General features: G+C 37.9%; 1 protein-coding gene across 2 annotated transcripts in view; it reads right to left on the bottom strand.

Annotated features, from left to right (window-relative positions):
* asap1a (ArfGAP with SH3 domain, ankyrin repeat and PH domain 1a) overlaps nucleotides 1-27483 on the bottom strand; it is a 63783-nt gene that overhangs the window by 13417 nt on the left and 22883 nt on the right. For both annotated transcript variants that reach the window (XM_055201894.2, XM_055201893.2), the window contains exons 4-20: nucleotides 25418-25490; nucleotides 20061-20206; nucleotides 19233-19307; nucleotides 16869-16918; nucleotides 16529-16658; nucleotides 16087-16172; nucleotides 14294-14369; nucleotides 13937-14023; nucleotides 7820-7920; nucleotides 7456-7525; nucleotides 4137-4224; nucleotides 3909-3957; nucleotides 1511-1674; nucleotides 1199-1332; nucleotides 860-951; nucleotides 565-751; nucleotides 71-156 (exon numbers count right to left, since the gene is read on the bottom strand). In XM_055201894.2, the coding sequence (XP_055057869.2) occupies nucleotides 71-156; nucleotides 565-751; nucleotides 860-951; nucleotides 1199-1332; nucleotides 1511-1674; nucleotides 3909-3957; nucleotides 4137-4224; nucleotides 7456-7525; nucleotides 7820-7920; nucleotides 13937-14023; nucleotides 14294-14369; nucleotides 16087-16172; nucleotides 16529-16658; nucleotides 16869-16918; nucleotides 19233-19307; nucleotides 20061-20206; nucleotides 25418-25490 (1694 nt within the window). The remainder of the gene's footprint in view (nucleotides 1-70; nucleotides 157-564; nucleotides 752-859; nucleotides 952-1198; nucleotides 1333-1510; nucleotides 1675-3908; nucleotides 3958-4136; nucleotides 4225-7455; nucleotides 7526-7819; nucleotides 7921-13936; nucleotides 14024-14293; nucleotides 14370-16086; nucleotides 16173-16528; nucleotides 16659-16868; nucleotides 16919-19232; nucleotides 19308-20060; nucleotides 20207-25417; nucleotides 25491-27483) is intronic.

Below are 27483 nucleotides of genomic sequence, written 5' to 3'. Positions count from 1 at the left end.
ACATTATCATCCCTCCTTAATGATTGTTAGCCATCTAATAATGCACACTACGCAATATACAGTCTGCTACCTGTTCTGGACGAGGAAGTCCACCAGATGCAGTGAGGTTTGGTCTGCTGTCCGCACGGCAAAATGCAAAGCGGTCTCTCCTGGGTCCTGTTGGCAGTAATAGTCAAAACCAGGACTGCTTGATATAAAATCACTCAGTTATTCCTATTGATGCTGTAAAAAGCCTTTCGTATACTTCAGGAGGTGTGAATGCAGATACAGGAAGCCCCTTACTAGTGACTATTCTATTATTACCAAATTAGTAACACATAATTCTTCAATTCAATTAAATTTTATTTATACAGCTTTACATTAATAGATGTAGGAAAAGCAAAGAAAAGCGAGCGTAGTAATAATGTAACGTACACAGTAAAGTAGTAAGTTAAGCCAAAGGTGGCGGACTCTCCAAGGGATGAAAAAAACCCCTCCTGGCTAGTCCAGAGGGAAAACTCCTAGGAGGAGAAAAACCCCTGAGAGAGATACATATATATTAATCTTTACCCCATAGTTCAATACCTGTCCTGCCTCTAGAAATGGGTCCATTAGCTCCACTCCATCCGCATAGAGCTGAATAAGGGCCATCAGGTCTCGGGTCCTCACGGCCTCGTACAGATCGCCCTGTCTGGCTGTGGCTGTAGTTGCTGTCCGCCGAGCAAATCTGTGCTCCACGTACTTAGCGTTTATGTACTCCTTCCTTTCGGTCCTGAAGGGGTTTGTTTCAAAGCACAAACCTTTTATAAATGTCTACTTTTATTAAAAAAACCGAAGACATTATAATAGCAAAAGTCAGTAGGACTGTACATGTGCTTACATATCACTTGATGGTGTTGGTTTCGGTGATGGACTCGGCAGATTGCCTTCCAATATTTCGTTAAAACTACTGTTACCCACATTTTTAGCCAGCTGTTGAGAGATCCACACAGGATTATAAGCAAAACTATAAATGCTTGTTTATGCATTATTTGCATTATATGACACCAAGTTCAAGTATAGCGAATACAATTATATATACATTATATAACAATTATATACAGTTTTAGGCTTTCTCACTGTCAGCTGACATATAAAATAAAAGGACAATAATACTTATTTTAATATTTAATATATTCACTGTATTGTTTATAAATAGCAAGATTTTTGCTTAAATTACCAAGAGTTCAGAGGTCCCGAGTTTATCGAGCTCCATGGATTGAATGCGTGAAATATGGACTCCCATTTCCCTGTGGATCCCTGAACACTCGATGCAGGTCAGGATGCCGAGGTTAGTGGATAACCATTTAGGCTCTAAGGCAGAATGAACAAAAATATTACACTTGTTAAATTACACTTCCTGCAATTCACTTTAAAGCCACAGGGTGGTGCTTGAATCTATGAAACTCGGTTTGGATACTTTGCTGCACAGATCGAGTCCAAGTGTCGGATGCAGCAGATAAGTCTGTATCTGTAAAAAGACTTTGCTCACCTGGTGCTCCACAATCACAGCAGACTTCATTTCCAGGCATGCGTAGTACGTCTTCAATGATGGCTTTGGTCAAGTCTTCCAGGCTGTCGTCTCCAGCGCTCTGTTCACCACGAAAAGCCATGTTCAGAGCCTCTTCCTTGCTGTTAGTCAGCACTGAGATCCATCTGCACATCACACATGCACGTACATATGGATTAATCTCATGCACACTGCCAAATGCAATGTTATGTGAAAAACATCACTGATCGGTATTTATACACAAACACTGATTTATATTCTGTAAACAACTGTGTGGAGAGGCTTGGCAGGCAGGCAGGAATTTAAGGACATGCAGCTAATATTACATTACAATACATTCATACGTTATTTCGGTGTAATAGTTGATACGCGTGATATATAATATATGAACGAAGGTAATTACTTGTCATTTATTTCCCTTGTTATCAGAAATAAACTACTCTAAAAGAAATCTGTTGTTATTGATTTCTGTGTGGAAATCTACAAGAAGTTGCGTTTAGTCCACAAAAGCTGTTTGTTTATACTAGATATAGCTGTTCATTCAACTCAACATTTGCACCACAAAAAATATTGTCTTACTTTATTGTCTTGATCTCCAGTATAAATATCTAAATTCTAAAATAAAAATCATGATATATTTACTTGATAAGCAAAATAACCCAATATATTAAGTATTAAGTAAAAATAAAAAGAGTTTAAGCTTAAAACAAGAGAAAATATCTGCCAGTGGGAACTTGAATTAAAGGGATAGTTTACCAAAAAAATTAAACATTTATTTACTCTTCCCCATGTTGTTCTAAACCTGTATCTTTTTTATTATGCTGAACACAAAAACAGATATTTTGATCATAGATGGTAAACACGCAGTTGGCTGTAGTATTTGACTTTCATAGTAATTGTTTTTCCTACTGTAGTCAATGGGTACCGTAAATGATGACAGAATTTTCATTTTTGGGTTAACTGTCCCCAAAAAGTTTATTGAATTAAGTTGAATTTAATACTTTTTTTAATTAAACCTGTTTTAAGCAATAACTTAATGGTTTAGGTCATTTTGCTTCTCAAGTAAATAAATAAAGAGTTTGGTTCCAAAATGGGATGAATGCATTTTTTTTTTTTAAATTAGTTACCACCAAAATCTACCGAGCCCCTAAGGTGACATTGGAGTAAAAAAATCTAAAGTTTACTTTCATGTGCTCACGTGAAACTTTCATGTGCTCACGCGAAACCTTCATGTGCAGAAGTTTTGTTTAACTTTTGCTTGTGCACGTGAAACTATCACGTGTGCAAGTGAAACTTTACTTTATTACATTTTTGCTCCATGTCCCCTTAGGGGCCCGTAAAAATCAGTATTGTATCAGGTCAGTATTAAAAAGTAAATTCTTAATTTTACGCAAAATCCGATATCCGCCATGTTACTCTGTCATCTTTTCTCCCTTTTTTCCCAAAACACAATAAACACCAGTTCTTTTTCTCTGCAGAATGCAATAAATCCTCTCAACCAATCACAGCGCACCATTCCACGCATTGTTAACAACAATGGCGGCACGTTAAATACACATGGAATCCTAGTTTTTGTGATCAACAAACAAACAAAAACAAAATAATACTTTTGATGGCATTGAAAAACCTGTGGTGGTTTTCTGTGGCGGGGAAGAAACGTAAGCCACTCGGGTGAAGGAAAAATGCCGGCTGGTGCTTGTTCTCCCGACAGCATCAAGCTTCTGTCATGCTAACACATTGACCCCAGCGGATCTTATGAAAAACTTACCATTATTTTACTTAAAGTCAATGAAAATGGAGCAGGACCAAAACATTTTACAGCTGATCGCTGTCAATAAAGTTCAGCGACGACATCCCAAGGATGACAGCAGCAATGTGTTCTTAATATGACAAAGTAAGTGTTTTGATTAATGCAATTAATGTTTCTTTTTTATCAGTGTATACCACTAGTCAACTAAATGAATATAACATGGCAAAGATGAATGCACATTTATACATTGATTCAATAGATATATAGCATTTTGGAAAAAAAACTTGTCATGGATTTATTGCATTTTGCGGAAAAAAATAATCAGTTTTATAATACATTTTTGAAAATCAAATTACGGATTCGAATTTTTTATGTTTTTATAACCTAAAGATGCTATGTGAAAGTTTGTAACAGAAAATAGTGGTTTTCATCTTTTCACTTTCTTGGTATAGAAAACAAATTTTTACCCAAATTAGTCAAGATGGATTTATTGCATTTTGGAAGCAAACTCTTCATATATTGATTTAAAGGTTTTTAGATATTTATACTAGAAAACAAGACAAAAAAGTAAGACATTCAATTTCCGCAGAGCACCAACAGGGTGAAAAACGTTACGATTGACACACTTACATTACAAACTCCTGTTCATCCTCTGCCTGGAAATGATAAGTTCTATTATCTGAAGAGAGAAAGAGATGGTGTTATTATAGGAGAAGTGCATTATGTTATCAGTCACTGTACACTGCACTTAGAGCTCTCTGTCTGTGTAATGGAGTTAGGCTTGCTAGCACTTGGCATGGATGAAAATACTGTGTACTATAGTTTGGTGGGGCAAATTCGTGCCGCGTGGCCACTCACGAGAGATCAAGTCAAAGCATTTCTTATCCTCTCCGCTGGGTTTAACCTGGCAGGTCAGCAGATTCAGTCTCACCGGCTGCCTGTTAGACTGGACACAGAGGAAAATGGACAATTACTGAAGAAGTGACCGGCAGTTTAACAGACATATCAGTGTGACAGATAATTTAATAACAGGGTTCCCACGGGTCCTTGAAAGTTTGTAAATCTTAATGAAAAAATTCAAGGCCCTGGGAAGTTTTTGAAAATATACATACATATATACAGGTCATTGAATCTATTTTATGCAAGAAGTTTTCTGGAAAAAAAATCTATATTATTCCCTGTGTAGTGTAGGATAATTTCATAAAAATTCTAGACTTTTTAAGCACACATGCTAAACTGTTCGCTTCTGTATGCAAATGTTGATTCATATCGAAATGCTTGAAAGGTCCTTAAATTTGAAGTTAACTAAGGTGTGGGAACCCTGTAATAAGTATGTACAATTTTACAAAACATAAAACAAAAATAGAGGGCCGATCAATTTCATGTCATTAATAGGCTTGCACAATACCGTATATCAAAATCTTTGAAATATTGCAGAAGTGTGAACAGTAAATCATGATTTTCGTAAGGAATAATTGACGACGGGCCATTGAATTATAAGAAAATAATGCACACCAAGTGGTAATGCGGCACGACGCGAAGCGGAGTGCCGTTACACCGCAGGTGTGCATTATTTTCAAATAATTCAAAGGACCGGAGTCAATTATTCCGCTTATACCACGGTTACCACAAACATTGCTCTGGTGCCTATTTTTAAGACATTTGAAAAGATAGGTGTGCGGTTTACAGAAAAATAATCAACACCCATAGAACATTTCTCAGCCAATCAGAATGCAGCATTCAACAGACCCGTGGTATAAAGCTATATATGACACTTTTTTGCAGAAAATATTGTATTGTTGTGGCCTGGGGCAGTTTTCTGGACAATATTTAGATTAATCCAGGACTAAGCCTTAGTTATATTAGTACATTTAAGTAGTTTTTACAAACAAACCTTACACAAAACAAACCCAAAGGCAAAACAATGGCCCTGAAATATGTTAAGATATGTCATTACAAGGTGTTTATAAATTAAGACAGCTCAAACATGCATTTTAGTCAGGGACTAAAGTCGGCGACCCGAATTCGATTCCCGGCTCGTGGTCATTTGCCGATCCCAAACCCTTTCTCCTCCCTGTACTTTCCTGTCCTCTCCTCTATCACTGTTTAAATAAAGGCAAAAAATTGGCAAAAAATATACAAAAAAAAGAATAAATGACTTTGGACACCAAATGTACCTGCAATTGAAGAGTTTTGTTGCAAAACGAGATAAATCCATTTTTAACATTTTTGTCAAAACATGTTTTTTTATTATGTTATCATGTTATTATTTTGTTATATGGTGCTACTTAGCTGTATTTTTTAAGTTATGAAGGTTTAAATCAAAACAAACCAACTGCAGTTGCATTGAAATTAATTGGAATGCACAACCAAAAAACGCGATTTCTGAACAATTAAAAAAACTGTGGTTATCTCGTTTTGCAACGAAACTCTTCAATTATATATTCACCCATATGCTAGAAACAATCATGTACATTATATAACATCTTATTGTAACAACCCTGATGACATTCTGTCTGTAATAAAAAGCTTGCTATCAGTTTTAAGATGGATTACATTGTGAAAAACAGAGCTCATGCAAAACTGCAGCACATTAAAACACTATCAGGATTAATATGAGCATACTGAGTGCAAAAGCAATCGTTCAACACAATGTCTGCTGAGCAACAGATTACAAAATGATCCTCATAGACCACCTGCAGCAGGAGCATGCTGGGTCCTGTTCACATTAATATCATTAGTCTATGAGTCAAACTGCATGTTTCTATGGCAACTGGACAGCACTAACTCACCATCCCCAACTCGCATTTATACTGCAACTGAGATATAGGAGTGCCAAAGTGAGACCGTTTTGTAAACACAACATTCACAAAGTAACGCACAAAGAAATATTTGTCTAGCATGTATATGTACGCTTTGAACACTGAAGTTAAAGTTACAAACATAATGTGCAAAATTACAAAACTGCCACTATATTTGAGTTTCTGACAGTAAGCTTCCTACTTGGTTAAGGGCTCATAATAGTTGTGCGTAGGTCCTACGTCGGTTTTCATTTAGACTTTTGTGTTGACGTGCAAACACACATGCAGACCGCTGGTAGGCAGTATCCATGCATGTAACCACAGTAGCAGCGCAACCTTCAATGAAGAAGCAGCTTGGCATGTTTAACCCACAATTGAAGAAGAAACAGCAACTTGTTGTGTATGTTTTGAAAAGACCAGCAATGATGGAAGTAAATAAACAGCGACTTTTGTTGCAGTTTGAGTTAAATCACTCCTCAACTTGGTCCATTTTTGTTCTCGCCGTCGCGAACAAAAATCCCTATGACGCAGTTTTTTTACCTGACGGGAGGGGTTATAGTGGACCAATCACAGCGCTTGCGGTCCTCGTAGAACTGATGCTCTGTTAAAAATTTTGCAAGGTGCATGTCAGGCTACGGATAACCTACGACGTAGAACCTACGCACGACTATAAATTTGACTTTAGTGTCTGCCATCGATTAGTGTTGGCCAGACTTGTGTGTTAGACAAACAATTATTCAGAGCTCAGAGACAGATTTATAGACTTCAAGGGTTATTTTTCAGTAGTAGCTCTCCACATTGCTCTTCAGACTCATCCTGCTCACAGGTATAAAAATAAAAGCCAACCTCAAATTCACTATGCTTAAACAATGTGCTTTGTCTGCATGACGTTTTGCGTCAGTATATTGTGTTTTGTTGTGCCGTATTCAAAAGGCTATTTACATCTGGTCATTGTGTTTGTAATAAGTCCCACCATCAACTGCACATTATTACTCATTATTGGCTAGCCCAGCACACCCACTGCCAAAGGTTACCATCCCAAGCACAAATACATTTATGTATTTGGAGGACACTTATCCAAAGCGACTTTTGGACAGTGAATTACAAGATATACGTTTTTAATATATATATATATATGAAGAGTTTCGTTGCAAAACGAGATAACTCCGTTTTTTTTAATTGTTCAGAAATCTCGTTTTTTGGTTGTGCATTCCAATTAATTGCAACTGCAGTTGGTTGGTTTTGATTTAAACCTTCATAACTTAAAAAATACAGCTAAGTAGCACCATAAAACAAAATAATAACATGATAACATAATAATAAAGATGTTTTGACAAAAAAAAAAAAAATGGATTTATATGTTGTGTAGTACTCACTGTAGCATGGGAGATAGTGAGGATGCCATTTTTCACTGAACACTTCCTCCTCTGCCATACTTTACGGAGCCTACAAGAGAAGAGAAAAAGAAAAACCCTTTCTTCACATCTTAAATATAATTGGAGCAGAAGAGAAAAAGGTTGAGTGTTATGAAAAAACATGGGGAATTGTGGCACTACTTGTGTTTACAGGTATTTTAGTAATTAGTGATCCGAATCAGCATCTTAATGTTAAATCGATCCATTAAAGTGTTGCCAGCCCCATTAGAATCTATTAAGAGGCAATTAAGCACACTATACAGAAATGTCTTTAAAACATAAAAATATATAACTGCATTCCTCTTGGATTAGTATGCAAACCCACCCATCACTCTTCTTAAAGAGATAGCCTTTCTTCTCACTGCCAAACTCTTTATTGCCCTGCAGCTGGTGCATACTGTAACCACTCTGCTTGCTCTGAGAATCCTGTATGTCACAAGAAACACGGTCATGATCTGATTCACTGCCACGTTTCACACAGTATTGAACAAATATGAATGCCATGACATGATTATAAAAAGGGTGAACATAACTTTTACATTTGGAAAACATCTTATGATGATAGGTTACTGTTACAAACATCCACAGTCGTGTACAAACGTCTGAGACCACTAAAATAGTTTAATGCTGCGTTCACACTAGGGATGCAACGATTATAGATTTTAATGTTACGGTTATAGTCTGATAAATAATCACGGTTGTACGGTTATTACGGTTATTATGGACTCATTTATTTTACAACATTAATGTAAAAAATCACATGAATACATTTTTGAACAATTGCTAAATTCTTTTGTATTTTCAGTTTGTGTATTTTTTCTGTAATTCTTGGACAAATGATAATAATAATAACCTAGCAGGCTTTGACTTAAACAGTATAGGTGCCTTTTGAAACCTGTAGGCTATTCATTTTAATGATCTTTTGAATAAATGTAATTTTATATTTGGACTGAATAAATGTATATTATTTTGATTTGTTTGAAGTATTAGTAAAAATGATAAGAGCCTCTCAAAACGAATAATAACAAAGGGTCATCCTGGACTGGGTTCTGCGAGTCATTTTGGACTGGCAGCATTAACGTGTTAACTAGTGATGGGCAGTCCGGTTCTTTCCATAGATTCGGTTCTTTCGGTTCAAGCTCCGGCTCTACATTTTAGTGATGGCAGTCCGGCTCTTTTTATACCGTGTGTCTCAATCAGCTCCCTTGTTCAGTAGTCAGGGCACTGATCAGGGAGTCGGCCATTTTAAGGGCTGTCTTAATCGCAAAATCCGTTCAGTGCACTGGAACGTTCGTTCCCTAAAAATTCCCACAATGCAACGCAAAAACCAGTGAGCATCGATGATCCCTGTGTGCCCTAACCGGAAATCACGTGACCTTTTCTGAAGCTCGCCAACCGAACATCACGTGATCCAACTCAATAAACTTTATGAAATGTTACAGAACTTTTATAAAGACAAACGTTTGTTTTAGTTGTAAATATAACCACACATTGCTACGCAGTAAGGGACCACAATCTACTCAATATTTAAAAGAATAATATTTATTTAAAATTGTAAATATATTTATTACATTTAAAATGTAATTATATGCCTCCAATTTTATGCACAGATATGTAAGAGAATAATGACAGCATTTTTCACAATGTACTGTTTTTAAAATTAAGTCAGAAAGATGTTGGTTTTGCCGGTTGTTGATGAGTAACAGCTGTGAGTGATTACAACGCGCTTAAGCAGCCGTGACAGAAAAATAAGTGAACATCGTCCCAATGTGAAGTGAGCTAGGGTCCTTACCAGTGCCCGAACCTGTGTACACGATATACTGATTCACGACCTCGGGAGCTAGGGAACGAATTGAGACACACGGATAGATTCTGCTCTTCTGGCTCGGCTCCCTTAGAAGAGCCGGCTCTTACGGTCCCACCCCTGCCTGCGTCTGAAGATTCGGCTCTGCTCGTTCGCTACAAAGAATCAGCTCTTCGCGAACGACCCATCACTAGTGTTACTCATGCTATTAATTCATAAATCATTAACGCGTTAAAATAATTAAACGTTATTGAACCCCGCCCGGATTTGATCCGCGAGGAGGAGGTTTTTAATGCTGCACAGACCGATTGGAGTGTGCTCTTTCACGCACCCGTGCAGGCACGCATGCACACACACAGACGCACACAAACACACACACCAGATGCACGAACAACCAAGAGACGTGTCACGCGCACATATTCTTTTAAAGCGGAGCTTTGTCTTGAATAACAACCTTGATACAGTGCGCTAACAAGCATGTTGTATGCCGCACGCGGCTCTTGGTGGTTCGTGGATCTGGTTTGTGTGTGCGTGCGTGAAACAAAAACATGCGGTGTAGCGGAGGCTTTACGGTTACTTAACCGTGACATTTTAAAGCGCGGTTAATAGTGAAACCGGTTAATCGCTGCATCCCTAGTTCACACCAACTGCGGTAGAGGCGTCAAGCGTGAGTGATTTCAATGTTAAGTCAATAGCCTCTTTCACACAGTAATTCTGGTAAATTACCATGAATTTACCAGAATGAATTTACCAGTAAATACAAAAATGTGCTGTTCACACATGCAGTGGCGTTCCGTTATTTTACCAGTAAGACATCTAGGGCCCTATAAAATCCGTTTTATTTTTTCCCAAATTCCGTTTTATTTTTTCCCAAATTCCGTTTTCTCCGTTTTAATTTTTGCAAATTCCGTTTTATCCGTTTTAATTTATTATATATTATATTTTTTACCCTTTACTTTTATTTTAGTCATAAAAAGAGTGTGCCTTTTAATGTTAATGATTAAAATGTAAATGATTTGGGGGAAAAACTGGATAACAGGATTACTTAATGACTATAAAAGATGCATTTACACACGCACATACACACGCGTGTGCACGCGCACACACAACTCGATTCAATGCATTGTTTTTTTTAGTGTTGTTGCAGGAGGCTACAACAAGGTGTCAACGCAGTGGTGCCTTCAGAAGTGCACTAAACACATCAATCCAGCGGAACGCGATCCATATTTTATACACAATCGCTTGAAATGCATATAACTTTACAAACATACACAGGATAGTGATCTGACTTAGGACAGCATGCATGATGAGCACGCAGCTCTTTGCACGTGCAAGCGAAAGAGAGACAGAGAGCGGCGTCATGATGCAGATGATTATATTTTAAATGCGAGGGATAGTTAGTTTGCCTCAGCTCGCTTGAAATGCATAAAACTGAACAAATACATGAGGATTTGTGTTCGCACTTCGGACAGATGCATGAGCGCGTGCACATGAGAGAGAGGTACAGTGAGACAGACATGGATGAGAGAGTGCATGTATCTTTGCGCTCACCGTGAACAGAGTGTTGACTAAACTTCCAAAATAACAGTTCTTCGGTCACATAAAAGTCATGTGAGACCTGCTCGGAACTAAGTGCTTAGCGTCGAATTTCTAAATTTTTTCGCTGACGAAAGCAGAGTCGTGGAGAGCCGCTTCGCCATGGTTTCAGTGTTTTGGAGGAGGTCTGAAACGACGGGAGGGGGCGTGTCGCCCAGATTTACTTCCCCCGGTCTGCATTTCCCCCAGACATACGTTCGTCTCCCACACAAAAACATAATTTTATTCAAAATATGTAAAATTCCGCGAAATTCCGCGTTTATACTAGATTCCGTGTTAATTAGCCAATTCCGCGATTCCGTCCGCGATTCCGTGATCGCGGAAATTATAGGGCCCTAGACATCATTCACACATCAGTATCAAAATACCGGTAAATTCGTTAAGAAAGCAGAAGTACCTGTAGCACGCGGCGAGCTCAGTGTTGTATTTGTAAACAATCCACCTCGTTCATATCCACGGTCCGTATTTTGCTGTTTTTACGTCTGTGGCAAACAGTCGCGAAGTTGCTCATGACCAAACAACATTGAATGAGACGACGTCAAACCGAAAATGCGTTTTTAACAACACTACTGTTTGCACGTTAGGCTTCACAGAGGACGTGCTAAGGACGTCGGCAATTCGGCGGTAAGCTGTTTTAAACAACTTTGGTGAAGAAATGTGGACGTAAACTTCAGGTGTGCTCAACTTTCAAGCAGCATGTGTGTGGGAACGTCCATAAACAGTGCGGGGGTAAACACGTCATCTGTATTAAAACGCTATGATTGGCCCGAAGCTGTCAGCACGGTCTGACGTCGTCCGTTCTAAATGCTGGTTATCCTATAATTTTCGTTCACACATAGCGCTTACCGGTAAATTACTGGTAATCTTACAACCTGTCTTACTGGTAAATTGGGAGCACTGATTTACCGGAAAGGTTCTGTTCACACATGATCTGTTAACTGCAATTTACCAGTAAATTACCAGTAAAGACTGTATGTGTGAAAGAGACTAATGTGAAGACGCGTTGACACGCATATCGAGGTATCGCAAATGAGGCGATTAGCGCGGGGCTGTAGACGCGATTCCGCCTCATTCGCGTGTCTAGTTTGCGGCAATGGCGCGAATTGAGCTTTTTGTGCATTTTGCATTTGACGCAAATTTGCGGCTGACACCCAACTCTGGCGGATTTTCGCGCCACGTTGGAATGCTTGATATTGTCTGTGAGCAGTTACCTGGAGCTATACAACACAAGTTTTTATTTCTATAGAGACAGGTATAAAAAAGACCTCGCTTGGAAGAGTGTCAGTGAGGACATTGGGCGACCTGGTAAGTTGTAAATACACATTTCACTTTTGAGTCACGTGACGTTTATCGACCTGCGGCATTCCCGCCGTTTTTTAAAACTATTTCCCCCCTATAGTAAGGTGACCAAATGCAAACCGGTAACCCTCTCGATAAATGCACAATTAACATCAGCCATCTTGCAAACAGACAACCGCATAGCACTTGCCCCTCCCACAAGAAGGCGCCTCTGATGCGCGTCAAATGCTTGCTTTATCCACACGTCTACTTCACTCTAGACGCGCGAATGCATTCAAACTGTTCAAGCGGCAAACTAGGCGCGGTAGACGCGATTTTTGACACCTCAAACGCGTCTGGTGTAAACGCAGCATAAGAGTTCAAATAAATTGAGAATTTTTTTATTACTTTGTATTTCTTTGTATTTAAAAATGCCAGAGATATAACCTATTCTCAAATATATTGGATAATACAAAATTGTGCACTGCTTGAATAGGGCACAATGCACCGCTTAATATGGCCTCTTTGGTGACGTAAGTCCCGCCTTTCAGTAAAAAGAACCAATCATCAATGAATCGATTAAGACTGATGATGCTTTAGGGGATGGGCTCTATAAATAGTTGTGTGAGGCGCTTGACAACCTGTGCGCATGCGCAGTAGCTGAAGCAACCTTGAAAAAAATTTGTTTTTAGCTCAAAAGTGGATGTCGAGATTTCATAGGACTTTAGTCCTGCATGACTGAAATAACTGCTTAGAGGCGTTGCAAACATGTCCACCTAGTAGCGTGACTTTCCTAAAGGGACTTTGCCATGATTACCTTCAAAGAAAGCTGCAGTTCATACATTTGAAACATAATTTTTAAGCATTCTGTAATAACACAATCATCAAAGGTTTGCACAAGCGTGTGATGTCCATGCCAACTCAAATCCATGATGTCATCAAAACAAAAAAGGGACATCCCATTCCCAATCATAAAGAAACATTTTATCCTGACAATACAGTGATCTCAAACCTTTAGACCCGACTGCACGTATTATAAATTCAGACGGCAAACAAGCAACTTGGCAACATTAAACGTGTCTTTTATGGACTTACTCTTCTAGACTTCAGTTGGAAAGCAGTGAAAGAGAAAGAGTCAGAAATGCAGATGTCAGATTATTATTGCAATGTGCGCAGAATAAAAATAAGAGACAACGTAAGCATACAGTCATCACCGCCCCGTCTGATGATAATACAACACAGAGCATTGTTATTCAATGTAGCCCAGAAACGTCTGGTTCAAATGGACATCGACTCCAAACAAAACACATAAAAGATCAAACGTTGGGCTCCACAAAAGAGCTTGTGTTGTACTGCCTGACCTCAATGTCCACATTTCCTCTCTTTCATGAGAACATGTCTCGCAGTGTCATGGCACACATTAGAGATGGAAAGCAAATCAAAATCTGGACTCATTTGGGCTTTTCACACTTAAAACTGTAAACAAGTGGTCATTCTTATTGTGGGTAAATATAACTCTGGGTTATCGTATTTATTCCTTGCTATAGGATAATAATTATGCATGATGCTGCAGTGTGGGGTCAATGCTGGTAAAGCAGGATTTTATAATCCAGGGTCTTTATTACGAGTTTAAAGCAGGGTCACCCTGAATAAAAGCAGTGTCATTTCTCAACTAAGTCAAAAGTCTTAACATGCCATTGTGGATTAAAGACAGGGGTCATATCCTTGAGGAAAACCACCTGCAAATCCCTATGGTGTATCTACCTCTTTCTGGTCCAGCTGTAAAGATGACTTGATGAGATCTCGGAGAGCGGTGAGCTGTTTCTTCTCCTCATCCTGGGTCTGTTTTATCTGACAGCACAGAATTATAGTGTTATTATATTATTTGGTGAAATAAACAATTTCTTCGTATCTAGAGGTTTTCATAATACTAAAAGCTCTCTAGATGAAACAGATATTGCACTGACCTGTCAGGACCTAAGATATTTTCCTATCATATATATTATTCATGTTTACATCCCTAAATATAATATCCAATACTCTCCCAATGTTCTCATAGGTGCAGCTGCATAATAACAAGTACATAAGATAAACTAAAGAAATGCAAAATGGGTGACTAACATTATAGAGATCAGCTGCTAACTTCTCGATGTACTGCTTCAACTTATCAGCCGTTTTCAAACCGTCCTGGAAAAAACTGAGAGAATACACATCAACTCTGTTAAGACACATACTTTATCAAAGTCAACTGGTCACCATGTCCATACTGAACAACATGTATTAAGGCCGGAGTATAGTTTGTTTTTTTACGTGTGTGCGAACGTACACGCACCGTAAAACGCACAGCCTTGCAAAGCATAGTTTATTTGACTCGTGTACACAGATGTTTGACGCATGCGCGTTGTGGCATTATGCAACGCATCTCTTGAATTTCATACTACATTCTCATGTAGGCACATGCATGACCTACGTGTACAAAGTGTGCATGGTTTAGCTAAAAGTATAGTTCAGTTTTTACACACAAACGAGGAGAATGTAGTATTACATTCAGAAATGCATTGCATTTTGTCTAGAGGTCGACCGATTCATTGGATTTGCCGATTCATCGGATTTGCCTACCCAGTCTCCTGAAGATGCGTATAAATAGCACGAAGTGTAAAACTCGTGCAATACATACGCCAAATTCCACTTTGGCGTGCATATGATACGCAAGTCCTTCACATTCACTTAAACGGTGCATTTTTTTTTGTCGTTTTATTTATTGGTTTCTCAATTTTTTTCTGTTTTTAAAACCATTTTCGCTTGGGTTTAGGGTTAGATTTTAAATTTGCTTAATGAGGTTATTTAATATACAGGTTTCTCCATGTTTTTGTCCATATTTAAGCCATGATCGCTTGGAGTTGGGGTTAGAGTTGGGGTTTGGGTTAGGATGTCATTTTTATATAACAAAAAGTTGTTCTAACCCTGAACCCAAGTGAAAATGTTTAAAAAATAGCAAAAAAATTGAGAAACCAATAAATAAAACGACAAAAAAAGATGCACCGTTTAAGTGAATGGGAAGGACTTGCGTATCATATGCACGCCAAAGTGGAATTTGGCGTATGTATTGCACGAGTTTTACACTTCGTGCTATTTATACGCATCTTCAGGAGACTGGGCTCGATTTGCTGATTCGTCGGATTTGCCGATTAATCTGCGCCGATAACGATAACAATTACTATCGGTCAGTGGCAAAAATGTGTACACGTTTGAACCAAATAAACTATGCTTAGCAAAGCGGGTGTGCGGCAGTGTGCACAAATTCGCATGTAAAAAAACAGTATATACTTGGAGCTTTACAAAAATCCGCAATGACTTTCTTACTTAAAAATATCTAAAAATTCTAAATTAAAAATTCTAAAAATATCTAAAAATTCTTAAATTAAGATGTATTTTCTTGATGAAAAAAAATATATAAATATACAATTTTAGCAAATTTGTGCTTAAAACAGGCAAAAAAAATCTGCCAATGGAATGAGAAAAATTTTCTTGAATTAAGTGTACTTAACTTATTTTAAGAATTTTTTTCTTATTCCATTGGCAGATTTTTTAGCTTGTTTTAAGCACTAATTTACTTATATTTACTATATATACTTTATATTTTTTGTCTAAAAACTAGACTTATTTTCCTAGGTCATTTTGCTCATCAAGAAAATACTTAATTTAAGAATTTATAGATATTTTTAGAATTTTCAATTTAGAATTTTTAGATATTTTACTGAAAACAAGACAAAAATACTAAGTGTATGTCTACTTAGCTGGTCGGATACAATTTTAAAACCTTCTTTTTTAAGACAATATAGCATTTCACACCCTACTTACAAAAGACATATAATAAAACGGTAACACCATTGAAAAAATTGTGAGATACTTACTTGCACTGTGCATGATAATACTTGATGAGATTCTGGAGAAGATCCACTCCCTTCTTGGTTTTAATCTCATTGACTTTGATCAGGTACTGTTGGGAAGCGTGAACAATACAACACACATAAGATGCTAAACTTGCATTTGTGTGTTAGCAAATTACATCTAACACAACACCGTTAAAATTGTTTGAAGTGGTTAAGTTTACTATAAGAACCATTACTAAATACTCAGCCCTAACACATCTGGTGTGACACAATACATTTTCTGTGATTAAGTATAATACTACTTAAAACACCAGTAATAAATAAATGTAACTTTGACAACTACACCAGGCAGATCTTGATGTTAAAATGTTTAATGTGTACACTGTGCTATTAACTTTTTAACAACCTTAACTTTTTAAAGTGAACAAAACTAAATAGAGAAAAATACACATTTGTGAAGTACCTCGCACATCTGCAGCTGAAAGATTCGTCGTTCCTTCTCCATCTCCTCTGCGATCTCTGCGCCCGTGATCTCTGTACGGATCATACCGTGCTGCTTGGCGTGTTCCCTCTTCTCCTTCTCGATTTTTGTGCTATAGCGAAAATAAAATTCATCATTCCAACAGAAATAAAATGAGCTGCAGTTGGTTCAGCTTGAGGTTACCACCGTCCTGCTGTAACACTGAAATGCTGTGTTGTTTGAGCATACCAATAAACTGCTGTACATCACCGCATTACATTAAACAACCGTTTACTATAAAGTGTGATGAATACAAACACAGTTACTCTATAAAGATACTTACAACTTGGTCTCATAGTCTTTCCAGGCCTTGTCGAATGGCTTTTTAAGATCCTGTGGTGCGGGAAAATAAAATAAATAGTGCGGGAAACAATTAGGTTTACTGTGCAGAGTTACAGACATTTTCACAGCTGTTAAACTAAATGCATTATTACTACACAGTATAAAGCACCAGAAAGCAATCTAAAATTCAAGAGATAAAATTAAGAGCTCAGATGCAAAACCCTCTAAGTGCGTCAGACGTTTTTTTTTTGCTTTTTTTTTTAGACTCTTATTGGATTCTGGTATTTCTGAATGATCTGAGGCCGGGATAAAGCTGATTTTTAGCTAAAGTAATTGATGAACGTACAGTATAATACGCACTGAGAGCAATCCTATTATCTGGATGTAATTACATTATTCATATGTTACTTTAGTCTATCAGCTTAATAGCTTCATACATATCCACTATCGTTTTGAGTCACTTAAAGGCGGATCCATGATGTTTGAAAGCCAATGTTGATATTTGAAATCACCTAAACAAACACACCCCTTCCCCAATAGAATCTGGACCTTCTGAGATAGACCCGCCCCACACATACGCAACCCGGCATTTGATTTGATTGGCTATAAGTGTGTTTTGGTAGTCGGCCCGTCTCCTTTTCCAAAGCGTTTTTCAAATATCGTGGACTCCGCCTTTAATCTTTATTTTTACATTTTTCACAAAATTTTTACACAATAATACTTTATAAAACTGCAATCCGTAACTGTATTCAGATCAAAACAAAAAACAAAAATCTGTTGTTGAGTAAATACATAAAAAATCGTTTCACCTTACAATCTATAATTAGCTTGGGATTTCATGGATAATGAAACTTAAACTTTTTGAACTGCGTGATTACGTCATGTCTGTATACAAAAAGAAGAGGACCTTGCTACTATATCACATGTGTGTGCTATTGCAGATGAAGAGATAGGGGCATTTAAAGGTGGGGTGCATGATCTCTGAAAGCCAATGCTGATTTTTGAAATCACCTCAACAAACGCCCCTACCCCAATAGAATCTGGACCTTCTTTTGATAGACCTGCCCCACACATACGCAACCCAGGCAACGATGTTGGTTAGTAGACACGCCCCTTACTGCTGATTGGCTACAAGTGTGTTTTGGTACTCGTCCCGACTCCCTTTTCCAAAAGTGTTTTTTAAAAAATCATGCACCCTGCCTTTAATCTGTAAAGTTTTAATAGTCCAGTGTGGGTGCTTAGCGGCATCTAGTGGTGAGATTGAGAATTGCAATCAACTTTAATTTGGAAACGCAAAGAGAAGCTACAATAGCTGCCACAGGACAAACATGTTATCGTTTGAGACAACGTAGGGAAGAAATCCTTGCATGATGGCCTAAGACTTTTGCACAGTACTGTATGTCCGCAAAACAAAAAGTTGGTTTTGGTGACTAAACATTTGACATTAATAGTATTCTGCATTCTTAAATTATTTATAAAACAAATCCAAAATTCTGGGTAAATGTGATTTTTTTTTGATACGCAGAGCATTGGTCATGTTTTAGTGTATTTTGGCATTTTGTGCCCTGCTGTTATGCTGACGCAACTGAATATAAAACCTGATTTTAGTTTTCTCTTATTTCCTCAAACAATTTAAGAGTCCGGCTCTGAGCGAGTCCTGGTTACACATACAGGAGCATTAGCGTGGGCGAACGCTTTATGAAGCATCTGTTCCTGCGCAGGAAAGATTTTCGAGAGAGCTGATAATGTCCTCATGGGACGTCACTTATTCCCTTCAGCTGCTTATGCCTCTGTCAATAAGGGCATCAGAGAACGTTACATTTCCGCTGAGTAAGAGACCAAATGAAAGAGAGATATGCACAATGTAAGAGATAAGAGTGAGAGAGAGAGAGGGGGCTGGTAGGTGGGTATTTTCAGTCTACTGAGCAAAAAAGTGAAGCCTCATCACTTCCACTCAGAAATTCAGCTGATGCTGCAAAGGCTCTTAGCCTGGGTCACCATAATGTGAAAACAATCAGGCGGCACTTTCAAAACAGCTCGACGCGTCAGACGCCCCTACACTTAGTTTAAGTAATTTTCACTATGGATACATGTTTGGCTTTAGACTGACGCCTGAGCTCTTTACCACAGTCAGCCGGTAAACATTTTGAAACACTCCCACACTAGCGGTAACAGCGGCTGTTCCTTTAGCATCACGTTTTTATAAAGGACAGCGGCGTGAAGGAACCCGTAATTTAACTCCGGCGAGATTTACGGTGCGCGCTTTTTAGTCCGAAGAGGCGGGAATGAGGCAATAAATCAGTGTGCTCTTCAGAGACTGCCCTTTCTAATTAGTGAAGTCTGACGGCGGGGTTTTAAATCTTACCCCCTTCACTCCCTTCAGATCTCCTTTCAGCAAAGAGTCCAGGGTGAAGATGACATTGTGACTGAGGCTCTGAAGCTGTGGAGAAGAAAAACTGAAATCAGACACATAAAGCTCACATCACATACATCTATAGTCCAAATACTGGCCTTTATTCACTTTATATAGACATTCGACATGTCTATTCACACCATATGTTTACATAGTTTTTCACTTTGCTCTCTGCTTGTCTGCTAGGCTTCCAATGTAAATGTATTAGAATAAACAAACCAACTGTGGCTACAGTTCATAAACATTAAGTTGCAAGGAACTGCAAATATTTCTTTAAAGCAACTAAACATGATAAATAAACACTGTACAAAATGCAGCATAAAGTTAAAACAACTTGGTTTAATACATCGATTTTATGTCTAATGATGCGATGCCACATGTAAAATATCGATATGAGCTACCTTTATTTTGATACTCTTCACATCCTTATTCCTTGACGTAACGTCCATCTAAGCATTTCCACCAAAGCGTGCATTTTTGTTTATTTTCATCTGACTGTTAGATTTGAAGTTTTGTGTCGCCCTTTGCTTATAATTTGCAAAATCTTACTCATGGCTCATTTTATCTAATTTTACCAAGCAACTTCTCTTAGATAAAAAGAAGTTAATATGTTTGGCACAAAAATAATTTTGTCTACAAATGTAATTTTAAGCATGAAAAACACCTTCAGATTAATAGATTTTTAAAATCATGGTAAACATTTAAGTGAAGTATTTCTAAACTTTTGACAGGTAGTATATTGTCATCTTCATAGAGGCAAATCAGTCTTTAAATCCTCACCAGGTTCTTGAGCAGAGCAGCCAGTTCTTTGATAAGGCCTGAAAACTTGATGAAGGCTGTTCCCAGATCAGAGTTATCTCGGCTGATAAAGTTGCTGCCAAACTTGTCCAGCGCCTGACCATAATTCTCCTCGTTCTGCACATGCTCTGTGGGAACAAAAGAAGAGACCTTACACATCAGCTGTAATAATAAACAGGCTAATAGGTAAATTACACCATTACAATTAAATTATTACACGGCTCTGAATAATACTTGATTCTGACTGGTCCAATAACAACATGATAACACACACACAGTCATATTGACCGATACGCGTACAGTATCACCCCGGCGTCTCTTTCTCATGCTAGGTTTGAATTTGTTACAAATTGAGCTAATAAAACATTTCAAATCGATATGTCATGTCCAATTACTTGCGAGTAGCCATGCATTAATTAAGATAATGTACATACAGCTAGCTGTTATCGCAAAATACACCCTTTCATCACCCTGCAGGATTTATTTTGCGATAACAAAAGGCTGAGAATACATTATCCCTTACTTGAAAGTGTTTCTAAAGAAATTTTAATTGCATTCCGTGAGGATGAAGACAAAAAAGCCCCCAACTCCCTCTTCATTCCTCAATTAGGAGAGCATCCTGTTTGAATCCCAGGCCACAGGATGCTAAATAAACCAGTAACAGCTCTTTCAATATGCATATGTGCTAAAGCTTTCATCCCACTGAGAGAATGGCAGTAAGGTCATCAAACCTGCTGAAAAAACTGACCTTAGGCCAATTTCCAATTTGTACACGAGGAAAAGGTAAAAGCAGTCTCGTGTTACATGAAAAGACAGGGAAAGTGGTGTACACAGTGTGTATATTCCCTATACTAATTATTCATTTGAAAACCGGCTCATCCATATTATGGATTACCGTCATCTGGGATTAATACAGATCTTCCTGTCCCCCCAATCTGGGACCCCAGCTCCTGACAGAGAGACATTTGAGATAATTTACTGAGGGTTGCCTTAAGAACCAGTGCCCTAAATCAGGGTGCCGTCACCTTCCCTAAATGACCAGCTGGGAAAGTTTAGTGCAGACTTTCTGAACTCAGAGTAATGGGGAAATCACAGCATGTGAAAGCTGCTCGTTCATGATATTACACTAACAGCGCACAAAACAAAAAAAAATAATTGAGCTCATTTCTGAATGTTTATATCTAGGTTATGAGCTCATGTCTAACTGTGTGTTTTAATATGAGCCTTACCCAAAACCCCCTGATGTCTGGAGAAAAGAAAAGCAGATCAAACCAGCAGATCAACGTTAGTTACCTAACCAAGGTTCCCACACTTTCTGACCGATTCATTTCTATGACTTTCCAGGACCTTTCCAGACATTTGTGATCGTTGGATAAGGACTTTAGAAGTAATTTTGATGCTAATGAAACGTTTGCACTGACTTGTGACCAACTGCACCCAAATTGCACCTAAAACCTTTATTTGAAAATAAACACTCCAAGGAGCAATTGTACTCGCAAATCAGACATCATTATGTCTTATACACAGCTTTATATTAACATTTTTGCATAATGACTTACAGTGCATAACAAGGTATACATAAGAAATAAATGACGAAGGGCTGTTGAATTATTATAAAAATAATGCACACCCAAGGTAGTGATGAACCGGTTACACCTCGGGTGTGCATTATTTTTCAATAATTCAACAGCCGGAGTCAATTATTACGCGTATACTACGGTTACCACACCTCAAGACATCGATCACATGATATATTTAAAGGGATTCCCCGATTTTTGTACTTAAATCGCTATTGTGAGTAGGACTATTTCTTCTGCGTCTCATCCAACGGCTCTTTTGCTTGTTCCAAAACGTCATTTTAAAGCTGGCAATGGAGGCTTACGCCATTGATAGGACTCTAATGCAGTTATTAATTAAGTTATTAACAAAAGAGCGAGAGCGACAGAGACACAGAGAGAGAAAGAAAGAGAGAGAAAGAGAGAGAGGGCGAGCGAGCGAGAGAGAGATTGTGTGAACGAGGCTACCTCTGTGCGTCTCTAAACATTATTGCCTCGGAAAATCGTCTGTCATGTTGTTTTTGTTAGTCCGTTATTACAGTTAACTATGCGAAGTGATATGGAACTATAATGCGGTCAAGAGAACTGCCTGGAACTATGTTCGCCGTGTGTTTCCCAGAAAATAATTGCACACCTCAGAACGTTCATCAATCAGATTCAAGCATTCAACGGACCTGTAGTATAGATAAGTTTAACTCTAAACAATTGTATTATTTTAGAGCAGTGCAACATTTTGGCCACATTTACATGACCAAAATCAGGGATCCTGAAAACGCAAACTTTTGAACACAACAGTGTTATCGTTTCTGTGTAAACTACAAAATGCAAATTGGTGTTATGGGCAAGCGTATTACACATTTAAAGGCTGTTCACGATATAAAGATAACTATTTATATATATATATATATATATATATATATATATATATATATATATCCTAAGTGTCACGGTCTACCAGCTAAGCTACAAGAGGTGAGAATTGGACCTGGGAAACCTGCCAGATGCATTATAAGATGTCAGATAGATCTACAAGCAAAATTATATAAGCAAACCTTTGCAAAGGAACTCAGCGGGGAACAAGAGACCCATGCCATGTGTCAAGAATGGTGCTGATTGAAGGGTGCATTTGGAGCTGATTAAAGTGCTTACTATGCAATCACATTTAATTAAGCAGGATTGTGAGATTCGTGACACATTGGCCACCTGCAATGCACGCAGCAGAGAGTCGATAGCACAGCGTGAGCTGCTTTACATCTATACTTGCTGTCCACAGCAGGAATGCCCACACCTCCTATAGCAGCAGGAAGACATCAGACAGCGTACCGATGAGCAGCTCCATTCAGCCTCCTGTGAATTCATTCACAAACAGAACAGGTGATGTTTCTGCTGGCTTTTGCTGACTCATGATGGAGATGCCTCTGCATTGCTGAAGAGACACAGAGGACAAGTGCTCTCTAACTGTGCATTCACACCGCCACCGGCAAGAGCGTCAAAGTGGCCGGAAGTTTTCAATAAGAGCCGATGGGAAAGTTCATGGTGAGTAGCGGTGCATCTTGTATGCGTCACTGCGGTGACACTTTGGGGACGCCTCCAGGGGTTACTAGTGTGTCTGAATGTGTTTATCAAATTCAACCAATGGTGACGTTTAATGACAAAAACAGGGTGACGCGGGAGCCAGAGAGTATATCGCTATCTGAAATATTGCCAAAGACGGCGTTACAGGGATGCAGGAAGTATGGCAAGGGAGACGCAGCGGCTCGTTCCCTTCTCAAGGAACAACAGTTACATACGTAACCCGAGACATTTTCATGTGTCAAACACAACTATGCAAAAAAGCATTTTGGTATGAATCAAGATTCGCATACAGAAGATATAAGCATTTAAAGCGAACAGTTTAGCACGTGTGCTTAAAAAGTCAAGAATTTTTAGGATATTATCCTACACTACACAGGGAATAATATGGATTTTTTTTATAGATTCAAGCACTTTCAATGACCTGTATCCATGCATGTATATTTTCAAAAACTTCCCAGGGCCTTGAATCCCCCCCCCCCAGATTCACAAACTTTTTAAGGATTTCAAGAACCCGTGGGAACCCTGTACATTTGTTAGGAGCTACCTTCATATAAACAACTGTCTTTGTCATTGAATGACTTGGCAGCTATCGTAGATTTGAAACACAGCCTCTGTCCGTCTGTGATCAGGTCTATATCTCCTAAAGCCCTAATCCAACAGCTGCTGGCATCTGGAAAGGGTAGTTGGACAATGAGCAATGGGTAAACCAGAAACCAAATACACTCATGATATACTAAGACACGGTCTGGAAGACTTTTCGGGATAAAAGCTTTGCACTTCCTGACCTTTTATTTTCATTGGGCACAGAGGCCATGTAAGCATGCTTTCCTAGACAGATGTAGATGAGCTGGAAAAAGTCTAGCAGCGTCCAATCAAGAACCCAGTGCAAAATGTCACATTTAATAGAGAAACCAGTGCAAAATGTCAAAATATATCACGACAGGCACTGTAAATCCCATAATTTTTCTTTTATCACCTGGACAACCAGTGAAACACATAGCAAAATACATTATTGCCATATGCTGTCTGTTGTTAACTCTTTCCCCGCCATTGACGAGTTAATGCTTCCCTGCCAATAACAAGTATTTCCGTCAAACGGTAATACCGCTTATAAACTTATAAAACCCGGAAGTATCGCCCTAGGGAAAACAGCTTTATGTACGTGGATGTTTTGAGGATCGCTCTAAATCTGATCTCTATGAAAAGTCCTTCACAAAAATGAAATTATCTCAGCTTTTTGCTCAAAATTTGCTGTTTTTGAAGAAACCTACCCATATTTGAGAGGTGATACAAAGAGAACTAATGAAGGTAGGATGAAACGTTTGTTTTTGTTTGAAAGCAGAGGGTCTGTTCCTTCATTTTATATATTGTATGTTTATATATTTAAAGAAGAACATTTTCTGGAAGCCATTAAACTTTTGTGAAAATCATAATAAAAATGCTGGCACTGGCTGGCAAATTTTTTAAAAACGCTGGCAGGGAAAGAGTTAATAAGTGACCTATGACTAAAGACCGTAGCTGTAACTATCCACTTTTCAGCAGAGAATGTTTTTTGAAATATGCAAGTATAAATCCCTTACATGCCAATTCAGCTTTTCACCAAACCATCCAGCTCCAACAGATATCCATACAACAATTTGACATTTGAGCCTAGCTTGCACTAACATGCAAAAACACAGCTGTGGAGATTACGGCAATTCCTGTTTCCATAGTAACAGTGACTTCTCTGATTGACTGTTCTTGTTTCAGAATCATAGGTAGTGTAGTACTCATTTGTAGTCATGAATAAATGTTGTTTCATTTGACTATGTACACACTGTACATGGTTGAATAACAATAAAGCTATTCTGACTTATTTATTAAAGGCCCATATTATGCAAAATCCACTTTTACAAAGTGTTTGGACATACATGTGTTGGCAGAGTGTAAATGTATTCCCTTCCATAGTATAATTTTTCCTACTATGGAAGTGAATTGGGGCTTACAATCGATTTGGTTACAAACATTTCTCAAAATATCTTCCTTTGTGTTCATCAGAACAAAGAAATTTATATAGGTTTGTAACAACATGAGAGTGAGTAAATGATGACAGAATTTTCATTTTTGGGTAAACTATCCCTATAAGCTAAGAATCACTTCCTCTATGAAGCTTTTGAATTGGAATTTTATTTCCAGAACCCTAAAGGAAGTATTTTATATGTGTCTCACCTTGACCGGAGTTGTAGATAGCTTTGACAGATTTCTTGACCTTTTGTAAAGCTGTTCGGTCTTGGTCCAAAGCCTGGAAAAACAAAAAGAAGTTAAAAGAATGGTTATCAGACAGATAAAGTAAGTTTGTGATTCATGTATGATTCATGACTACATCAGTCTTTGAATTCCACAGGAATGACATGGTTTTCCACATTTTCCAGGGAATAACCAAACATTGGGAATTCCATAATCACACAGAAACTATGACAACACAGACACTGCAGAGGCTGGAAATGCATTTCTACACTCAGCCAGGCTGAGAGATGAAGAAACTGACTGATATTTATACTCGATAAGACTCACAAAACAAGCCAGCCTCTTTACACACTTACAAACCGCTACATTTAAAGACTCAATGAATTCAGAAAATGTTGACATGTGTTAGCTTTGGGGCTAGTGACAAATGTTTAGCTTTGAAAATGTACTCTTGTAAGAAAACAGACCAAAATAAAATACCACCTGGGTGAATCTTAGACGTAATTAGACGTATGAGGTGTCATGAAACATTTTGATAAAAAAGTAAATGCTATCAAAATAAGAAGCATACAGTTACAAACATCTCTTCATGGACTATTTCGCGCATGATTTCAAATGACATCATAAAAAACAATTTTGTTTTTTTTCCACACTTAAGGGGAAAAATTTCATTACCGCAACGTGTCATGACTGGATTTGGGTTCTTTGACATGGAAAATTTATAATTAAAAAAATCTTAAAAATAAAAAGCTTCAGTGCATGTTAAATTATAAACATTTACAGTAAAGAAACATGTGATATTTGGTGATCATTATTAAATGTAGAGGCAATAATAAGGAATATAAATGTGTCCAAGACCAATTTTCTCATCCTCCGCAACAATTTCCAATCATTGTTTAGGCCCTTAATGAACTAACAATTTCAAAATAAAAATTTGTTGGAAGGGACATAATTGACTGTGACACCCAAGATGGCTATAAGGTAAGCAGTTCTTATTTTTTCTCTCCAGATAAAAGTTAAATTTTGTTTGTCATAGTACCTAGACAACTTTTTAGTTCTCATTACCGAAACATGAGTTTGTAAATGCATATATTTAAGGTAATATCATGTTGCAGTAATGATAATTTTTGATAATGATGATCTAAAAAATGTAAATAATTCAATAGGAAATATTTTTTTAAAGTTCAGACCTTAATCTTATATGTGCAAAAGAAAATTGGCTTCAAAGGCTTTTTAAAAATTCTGATGCTGGACACCTTAATCTGGATTTCGTGAGAATCATCCACCTGCAACTTATTATTTAAAAGCCTATTGGTCCTTAAAAAATGAAACCTAACCTCTAAATAATCAAATATTATTGGTTCTCGCATCTTCTGAATAGCTGTCATTTGCATGCTTTGTCATGTGATATGCAAGAACCAATGAAATTTAATATTATCAACATGTCAGCGTATTTACATAAAGCTATGAATATGTGACGGATCAGTCGCTAAATAAGCTCAAAATATGAATCATTTTCTCTCATAAACGTATCGCATTACCTACATTTGGGATGGCATGAGGGTGAGAAAATTATGACAATTTTCATATTTAGATGAACTATTACTTATTTGGAAATAAGCCGGCAAAGGGAAGAAAACTGTAGCATTGTGTTGTTAAATGAAATTGTTAATCTGTACACAACTCGACATAGCAGCTCTGGACCCTTGACATGCAGTTTCCTAGCAACCGCAGCACAAGGACAGGAAGAACCCCTCGACTACACTTCAGTCTTTAGAAAGCTTTACTATCAGGTGTGGATATCATTGCATATATCAAAACCACTGAGAAACTGAGACCGCAGAGAACAGGACATGCCCTCGAGGGTCACAGCTCCCAGCTGATGGATTTGCTTTAAAATATTTTGATGCACGACAGTAAACAACAGGTAAACAAACAGAATGTCTCCAAGAAGCCCACTGACCTTATATGTATTTGTTTCTGTCTTCAAAAGAGAGAAGCCAAATATAGACAGAGAAAAAAACATGCATTTCCTGCATGTGAACTCA

Source organism: Misgurnus anguillicaudatus, chromosome 2 (genome assembly GCF_027580225.2).
Source record: "Misgurnus anguillicaudatus chromosome 2, ASM2758022v2, whole genome shotgun sequence".
NCBI classification, from domain to species: Eukaryota; Metazoa; Chordata; class Actinopteri; order Cypriniformes; family Cobitidae; genus Misgurnus; species Misgurnus anguillicaudatus.
The sequence above is the reverse complement of the archived record's forward strand: the minus strand, read 5'-3'. Positions and strand labels throughout refer to the sequence as shown.